This window comes from Lampris incognitus, chromosome 6, assembly GCF_029633865.1.
Source record: "Lampris incognitus isolate fLamInc1 chromosome 6, fLamInc1.hap2, whole genome shotgun sequence".
NCBI lineage: Eukaryota > Metazoa > Chordata > Actinopteri > Lampriformes > Lampridae > Lampris > Lampris incognitus.
This window is the reverse complement of record NC_079216.1, coordinates 38,771,377-38,780,223: the sequence shown is the minus strand read 5'-3', so window position 1 is coordinate 38,780,223 and position 8,847 is coordinate 38,771,377. Positions and strand designations below refer to the sequence as shown.

The following is an 8,847-nucleotide window of genomic DNA, read 5'->3' as shown; positions in this document are numbered from 1 at the left end:
CAGGTCAATATGTAGATAAATAATCAATCAAGTAAATAGATAATAAATAAATATTAAATAGATAGAGGACATTATAACTGTGGACTGTCACTCATTGGCATCTACACCACAGCTCAGTCCTCTGTCCTCTGCTCTGACCTGCTGCCCAGGATGTGATGTCGTTTTAACTCATCCAACAGGAAGCAGAGCACTCGGCCCCCTGCTCTGCAACCCTCGCAACTGGCAGGGAAGGGTGGAGCCTGTCAGGGATTGGGTCAAATTGTAGGCACCAGGGTGGAATCAATAGGCTGGGGTAGTCAAACTGAAGGAACCCCCGCTCCCATCTATGGTAAATGTCTCTGTCCTTGTGGGACTCCAATGGGAGGGTGCGAAGTTGCAGAGTGAGGCAGTTACGAGGGTCGCAAGGGGAGAGAAGGCTGCTACTGCTGGAGAGCACTGCTTGGTGTTGCCAAAGGCCTGCCACGACTTTAGGACTGCAAAGATGATGGGAGAAAGGAAAGGAGAACAGATAAGAGAGAGACAGAGTGAGAGAGAGCGAGAGAGCGGAAAGACAGGAAAAACATTAAATGCAGTTAGGTAAATCTGAGCTGTAACAATCCGGACCGATAATATTCAGCAATATCAACAAGCGAGAATGCAACATGTGACAAGGGGGTGAAATGACTGACGCCATTTTGTCAAAACACCGTAGACACCATGAAACAGCCAGTGGAACAAGACTCAGAACCAAACTCGTAGAACAGCACATGGCCTCAGATCTGCCAGCAGTTTTCTATTTTCCTTATATTGATTGATGGTTTGAATTATTGACACAACTTTAGATATCAGGAAGCTTGGGAGACAAATTGTAAAGGAGGATACGGGGGTGTGATTGGAGGTTGTATTTCTATATTATTTCTAAATAAAATACATCATCAATGGAATGTATGAAATGCCAAATGAAATATGATTTGCCTATATGTCCCATACGTCAGATGAGTACTTTACAGAAGATACTTGGCTCATGATGATTTATTGTAAATCTTCATCTTGGATATATCTCCAAGATCAAGACTTAACTAAATTCCACTTTAAGATCTTGTCAGATGTATGAGAAATGATTTCGATGGTCATACAAAATTGTGTATTACGAATGGCAAATAGTGGTTTTGTGTCAATGCAGTTGCCCACTGGGGACTGGGGTTCGCGCCTCGGTCTCATCAGATCTGACTATGGCCGGATTCAATGAAGCAGCAATAATTGGCAACGCTGTCTTTGGGAGGGGGGTGGAGTCGGCTTGTGTTCGTCACATGAATGCATCTCTGTGTGTGTCGGAAAAAGTAGTGGTTCGGCCTGGACTACCTTGTCATGAAAGTGGCGAGGCGTCTCCTTCGAGACTGCCGGCCAGAGAGATGCAGTTGGCGAATGCATACAGTATGAGGTTGGGTGTTTGAACTAGAATGGGGAGCGATTGGCAACTAAATTGGGAGAAAAAGGGAAAAATCAGAAATAATTTTATTTTTTTTAAAAAAAGAATGGCAAATAGAACTCTTTTACACTTTCAAACAATAGTAAGTAGTTTGTGACTGTGTTTATTGTTAGAAGTAGGAGTTCTAATAAACACAAGTACTTCCTGGACCTGTGAGAAGTTGCTCAGTCAGCCACATTAATGTGTTATGATTATAAACACTAACAGCATGCCTCTACATGAAACTGTGTGTCTACATATGTATGTGTAATTCCTGAATACTGTTCAAAACAACAATCTTAACAGGTCAATTGCTGTATTAATGCATCTTCATCTTTTTTTTTTTAAAACTAAAAATAAGTAAATACAACAGCCACTGAGGTGGGCTCATTTCAACTGTTTCAAATAAATCAATTTGTTTTAATAATTTCGTCGAATTGTACAGTATGACTGTCCTCATACTGGTGCAGTGTTAGGAGTTTGACACTGAATGAAAGTCAAATGACTTGTTAAAAAAACTGTTTTGTACTCTGTGTACCGGATGTGGTTGGCTCCTGTACATCTGGTTTGCTTGTGGCACATAATCTTGGATGAGCCTACGCAAAAGTAAAAGAATACACTGGATGTACGTAAAATAACAAATGGGTTGGATGGATGGATGGATGGATAGATAGATAGATAGATAGATAGATAGATAGATAGATAGATAGATAGATAGATAGATAGATAGATAGATAGATAGATAGATAGATAGATAGATAGATAGATAGATAGATAGATAGATAGATAGATAGATAGATAGATGGATGGATGGATGGATGGATAGATAGATAGATAGATAGATAGATAGATAGATAGATAGATAGATAGATAGATAGATAGATAGATAGATAGATAAAGACGGTGAATGAGATAGGCTTTGTGCATGGATGAAAGTAAGCCTACTACTAGCTGCTTCTACAGGTGGTTACCTGTGGGCTAGGGAGGCTCTCCCTTGCCTTAGTTGTGGGGAGAGTGACGATACTGAGGCAGCAGGCTGCTGACAATCTACAAGAAACTGATAAATTAGACAGATATACAGAGTGGTAACACTCAGGATTAGTACAGTAGGACACAGAAAACAGGGAGCACAAGGTGGGGAGGGTCTTGTCGGTAGGAGGGGAGGGTCTTGTCTATAGACAGAGAGAGACTGACTGCTGGGAGTCCGCTTGCTTTGAACGGTAATTTTCATTCTGTGGGGTTCTACTGCTGCTGGCCCATGTCATTTGGTTCAAAGTGCACAATTCAGGTATCTGTTGTAATATTCATAAGAGGGTAGATTAAATTTGATATACACCCTAGTGAAGTTTAATTTAGTTTTATTAATAAATGGATTTGGAAGAGTAAACACTCCATAATCTCTTGGAATTGAGTGTTTATATTACAAACGAGTGGGTGTAATCTTTAAACAATTAGACAACGGAGAATGACAACAGCAGCTTTAATACAAGAGCTGAAGAGTCAGATGGGGTGAGAATAATGCTTGATGTCACACTGTGAGCAATCCTCTGCTTCTTTGTCAAGGTCAACGATGAGCTCGTGGGAGTCTGAGTATCTGCTTACTTAGTACTATTCTAGACCAGTCTCATCTGACCACATTGACAAGACTATCCTCTGTTTGACTCACAAGGAAGACAAATGAAAATGGTGCTGAAAAAGACAAAACCTCTTAGGGGAGAAAGACACAGACACACATTTACATTTCAGTACTGTATTTGCTTAATGTTGTACAAGAGGGAGATGGACAGACAGGGAGACAGTTGCTCAATAGATGCCTGAGAAACAGAAACTCAAGCTGCAGTAAGCCATAACCCATCTAAAGGCTAGTCTAACCTAGAACCCATCATGGTAATTTCATACAAAGTCCACATCTATACCAATACCAAATATTTCTTTTACACAATCAAAATATTTGAATTGGTCAGCAAATTTATATGATTTTTCTCCCTTTTAATATTGTACAGCCAGTTTTGTATTGCTTACATTTGTGTGAAATAGGGGAATGGGGCCAGATAGCACCTGACAGCCAAGTCTGCAGTGGCAGTTGCAATGAATACTGTGGCCAGACATTGCTATCTAGTGTTAAATAGAGGCATTGCTGCAAGAGAAGTCTGTCGATGCATTTGTCAGCAGTCTTTTGGGATACATTGAAAGTTGAAGATGACTGAAACGGACTCAGAACTAGAGGCACAGAGAGGAGGTCTCACTGGTTTACATGCTAGTAAGAACGAGCTGAAAAGTCGAGATTTCTTACGGTAATGATCTAAGTCGCTCCACCTGTCAAATGCTTTCTGATCCAAAGACTTGAGAGTGACTCTAAAGCATGCATTGATGAACTCGGGGACACTTTTTTTCAGGACATTTTAATTTACATTATACCAGATATGACAAAAAATACATCATGGGTTTAAGCAATACCTTCAATTCTATGAGACTACTGGTTTCTTCGCTGTAACTCACTGAATCTCCCACTGTGAGGCACTGTAAATCAATGAATCCTAGAGAACATATTGCAGTCGTGTATTGGTTTTCAGAATGAACTTACTTATTGACCACAAATCACAGTTGCTTAAGTCATTTTATAAAGTGAGTTACTGACTATATGGTAATAAGGTTATAGAGGGAAGTAAAGTCACTAATTGAATTAATAGCAAGCATAAAATAATTCCATTGTGCCATGGGACCGATGCCATAGTTTGCTCTTATGTCTTCACTTGAAATGACTGCCCAGAATTGTGGGAGAATACATAATGTCACATTTTATAGTACTGACAATCCATGAACCACAGGACATCTGATATGAAATGCACTGAGGTCCTCGTAAAAAAAAGTATGCAATCCAACTTGATTTAAATCTAAAAAGATTTGTCTGATTGCAAAGATTTGTCTGCTCTTAATGGATAAATTAAGAAAATGATACATATTCATCATTCTTAGTGTTTTGCACTTCCAACAGACAGCTGACTTGGTTGTTCAGAGCTGTTTTGAGGATGGGGCAAGCTATCAGGGGCATCTTGAGGGGATTGTTAAAGTGTTGCTGCATGTTTAGACCACTAGATTAAACCAGTTTTTCCTCCTCTCTGTATCCCACCTTTAAAAGATTGTGTGTGGAAGGGATATTGAAAGTGGGTGCAGAGGGGTCGAGAAGAAAGCCCCCTTTGGACCCTCGTTGAAGATGCCATCACCTCCTTTGGCGATAAGGGGATACTGGGGCAGAACTAGTGAAGTTAGGGATCAGAGATGGGAAAAGCTGACCCACATCTTGTCTTGGATGAGTGAGTCTCCTGAATTCTAAGGAAAGTGATTGGGGGTCTATGCTGAAGGCCTGGGTACTATAAGAACACTGGGCCTGCACCAAGGAGTGCAGGGTTGAGGTTGAGGCCCAAGTTGGTTCAGGGCTTGGATTTTGAGAGGAAGTCCAAGAAGAGAGGGAAGAACAGGTGGTTAGTTCTAAAGAAGGACTGCTGAGGGTCATGGGGGTGTGCAGGGTGTGGGTGGTAAAGGATGAGGGGCTGCTGACCATGGTGGGGCTTGGGGCTGTGGTGAGGGCAGCTCTGCCACTTACTTTGGGCGGGCTACTCTTGATCTTGGGCACTTTGGCACCACGGCCACGGTGGATCTGCTCATGGTCAAACTCCAGGTCCTCTAAGCGCTGCGTCAAGGCCAGCTTTTGTTGGATGGCCATGCGGAGGAGAGAGTTCAAAGTCTTCTTCTCATCCTCTGCAGCAGCCAACTGCCTCTGCATCTCATCCAGCTGGGTGACATACTCGTCACATCTAAAGGCAGAGGTGAGGAAAGTCAGAATTAAGAAAAAAAAAAACAGAAAAAGTGTGCAAGCTTAGTTCCTTAATTCTGTTTACAAATGCCAGCCCCTTGTGAAATTCTGATACTTCAAAGTTATCATTGAACTATCACTTTCCCAGCTTGCTAGCTTTACATTTTCTATAACACCTCTCACCTGGTAGCAAACATGGCCCTGAGAGAAGAGAAGGTGGCAGCGTCTTCTTTAAGGGCCTTTAGCTCATTCCTCAGCTTCATCATGGTCTCTGTCACCATGGACTTCTCGTTTTCATACTTGCTCTTCAGATTAGCCAGAGCTACCTCCGCAGTCTACAATTTAGAAAGTGTTGTTTAAGATAATGTGTAAATTAAATTCAGACAGTATATTCTATATCTCTGCCAAAAAACAACTGCAACTGACAATGACAAATTACAATTTACATACAATTTATGTAGGGCTGTCACTGTTTTGGTAATCGAGTGATCTATTGATTATTCTAACAATTAATTGATTTAATCAGATAAGATTAAAGTACTTTAAAGCATTATAATTAAGAGAAACAATTTTATTTAAGATTCAATCTAACCTAAAATGTACACTCTGGTCCCTGCTGTTGCCCACTTTAATGTAATATCTCCCTCTTTGTGATAAGCTATTTTTTATGTCTGGTCTATGTTCTTATGTTGCCCCTGTTTTATTACATTTTCCAATTTACTGTGACCTTACAGAAAGGTGCCAGTCAAATAAAACTATAAATTCTGTCAGCAAGAGGCTTTGTGTTGAGATGCTGCAGCATGGATGACGTGTGGTAAGCAAGTCAGCAAGTTCAGCTTTGCAGTGCCTGCAGACCACTGCATTTTCTTTGTGTTTTAATTGTTCCCGAACATTGAACATTCCCTGTCATTTTTTTTGGCTCCTGCCTTCTTCTTCTCTGGTCATTTCTACTTTCCTTCATTTTCTCAACTATGTGCAAAATTGAACATATGAGCACTTGGCTGCCCTACACTGTCATTCCATACGCCCAGGTGTGCTGTGGGGTGCATAAAGATATTTCCGAGGCTTTGAGGCAGAAAATTAAGGATTTTTCTGTAATTGAGTAAATTGAGTGACTCAATTACTCACGAATGCCCTAAATTTATGAGGGATCTAAACAGTAGCTAATTTTTTCCCTTAATCTGCATATATCTTGTGCCATTTTATAAAACTCAAGTAAAAGTCTATTTTTCACCTGTTTGTTAGCCTTGAGCACTAGCCTCAGTGTGGCTATTTGCTCTCTCTTCGTACTGAGGAGAGACTTGAGCTTGAGTATCTCCTCCATACATGACTCTTTGTCCTTGTCGAGCACAGGGGCCAGTTCCCTGGCTGCAGCCCTCTGCCTGGACAGCTGCAGGGAGCGGTCAACAGCCCTCTGGAGGTGTTTGATCTGGTCTCTGATGATGGCATTCAGGTTGTAGATGTTCATGGGCTCCTTGCGAAGGTCCCCACCCACCTCAGAGGGCACTGGGGATGGCGACGGTGAGACGCTGATTAACGGGGAGCCCATGAGGTTTCGGGTGGGACTGCCCTGGAGGACTGGGGATTCCCTGCCCCCTGTGCTGGGTGTTGTTGTCTCGTTGAGCTGGGAGTCTTTGGAGGGCGAGTCCATGGGGCTGCGCGGGGACTCGGAGGAGATGGCTGCTGAAGCTGCTGCCAGGCGCCGTGCCAGGCGTGGTGAGAGTAGGGCACGGGGGTCATCGGATCCCTTCAGGCTGCCGCTGCGCGTGCCCCGGCTCTGGCGGTAGTAGTCCAGCATGACTCGGTTGGGGGTCTCATTGTTGCACATGCAGACGTGGTGGTAGAGCTGTGCCAGCTCCTCACTGAAGGTCACCAGCTCATCCTGTGCTGCGTTCAGCATGCCATGACTCTCTGTGGCCATGCTCATGGCTGCACGGAGATCTGCCTCGAGGCACGTTACCTTCTCACGGGCTTCACGGCAGCAACGTTCCAGGTGGGTCATCTGCTCCAAAGACATAAATGAAAACACCTTATAAATAACACATTTCAAAAATTGAGCCTGAATGAATTTAAGATTGAGAAAATCTGTTATGAACGCAAAATGTGAAAAGTAGTGTTAACAGAGATTAAGATAATTGGGTTTATGTCAGAATTGTTGCCTTTAAGGTTTTACAATAACACATACACGTACTGATAAATGACAGGCAGGATTTGTAGTGAATGCTTTTTCTGAAGTGCTTCCAGCTATAAAAAGCTCAGTGATGCACAGGAATAGTAGAGTGAAACATCTGAGGCAATGCTAAGCAGGAAATTACTTCGGCAAATTGGCTGACCTGTTCCTCCAGTGTCTGGACCCTGTCGTCACTGTGGCTTCGCTCCTCTCCCTGCCCCTCCACAGCCTGGTTGTACTTCTCCTTCAGGGCCTTCAGTTCTGCTTTCAGGTCAATCACCTCCGTCACTGCCACCTTGTACTTACACTCCAGGATCTCGAACCCCTGGATATCTGGACTGTAGTCATGGCAGCCATTGGCAGGTGGTGATGGGAAACCTCCGTCGGGCTTCTCACTCTCCTGTGGGTCATCGAGCTCTTTGTCTCCATGGAGCCGCTTCATGGCGTTGACATGCTCGGTGAGGCGGTGGATGCGCTCATGCTGCTCGGTCAGGGCACCCTGTGTGTGCTGCAGCTGGGTCTGAGACTCTTGCAGGTTCATAAGCAGCGCTGCCTTCTCACGCTCCACCTGCAGGATGGGAGGACACACTGCTATATGACACATGGAAAATAATGCTGCACAATGCTCCCATGATGTTTATTTCATTATGAATAAAGTGTTTAACCTAAGATCCTGTCATAATACACTGTATTCATAAATAGTATTGTTACAGTAATGTTTCTAGGAGTATGCATAGATTAAGGCCTCCAGCTGTTCCAACTGGCCAAAACAAGTTTTTTGGACTTTTTCAAAAAGATCAGATTCATAAATCTGTTCCAAAAGTTCCAAAATTGTGGTTATATTCAGGTGCCATTAACAAAGGCTGTGGATGTACTCTTAAATACAATCTCCATAACACTAAGGGTGCTTGTAAAGACAATGTTCCATGCAGAAGGGGCTAGCATTATTAAGTAGCAACTTAAGAAACACATGGGGGTTACGGGTTAAGAATGCATCATATTTGTTCACATGCATTTCTGACACAATAGAAAGGTGTGCAGTGATGTGTGGTGTAATACTATATTAACAGCTGTTTTTTTTTCCACAAATTAAGCTTAACACTAGGTTTCCCTTTAACTGATGTTAAATGCTGCCTATCTGCTCTTTGATAAGTAATTATATACGTCAGCCCAAATGCACTACTCCCAGTACAGAGATGGTGAAATTGTACTGACGTTATACTAATGTTGAAGGAAGCCAAAGGAAACAGACCTAAATAAATGAGTAATCAACATTATAATGGCAATGCGATTTATATTAAAAAACCAACTATACTGTATATAGTATATTGCCATAGTTCGGTGGTACTCAATCATGTGCCATGGAGGACGATGTGTATGCTGGATTTCATTCCAACCCAACACTAAATCAGCTGA

General features: G+C 42.5%; 1 protein-coding gene across 5 annotated transcripts in view; it reads right to left on the bottom strand.

Moving 5' to 3' along the window:
- Positions 1–2,446: 2,446 nt before the first annotated feature.
- Positions 2,447–8,847, bottom strand: part of bicd1a (bicaudal D homolog 1a) — a 104,756-nt gene continuing 98,355 nt past the window's right edge. For 3 of the 5 annotated variants that reach the window (XM_056281593.1, XM_056281594.1, XM_056281595.1), the window contains 6 exons: positions 7,595–7,999; positions 6,887–7,263; positions 6,496–6,850; positions 5,445–5,596; positions 5,052–5,262; positions 2,447–2,494 (listed from right to left, as the gene is read on the bottom strand). In XM_056281593.1, the coding sequence (XP_056137568.1) occupies positions 2,447–2,494; positions 5,052–5,262; positions 5,445–5,596; positions 6,496–6,850; positions 6,887–7,263; positions 7,595–7,999 (1,548 nt within the window). Of the gene's footprint in view, positions 2,495–5,051; positions 5,263–5,444; positions 5,597–6,495; positions 7,264–7,594; positions 8,000–8,847 lie in introns of all 5 variants that reach the window. The other 2 variants (XM_056281592.1, XM_056281596.1) reach the window with 2 other exon arrangements.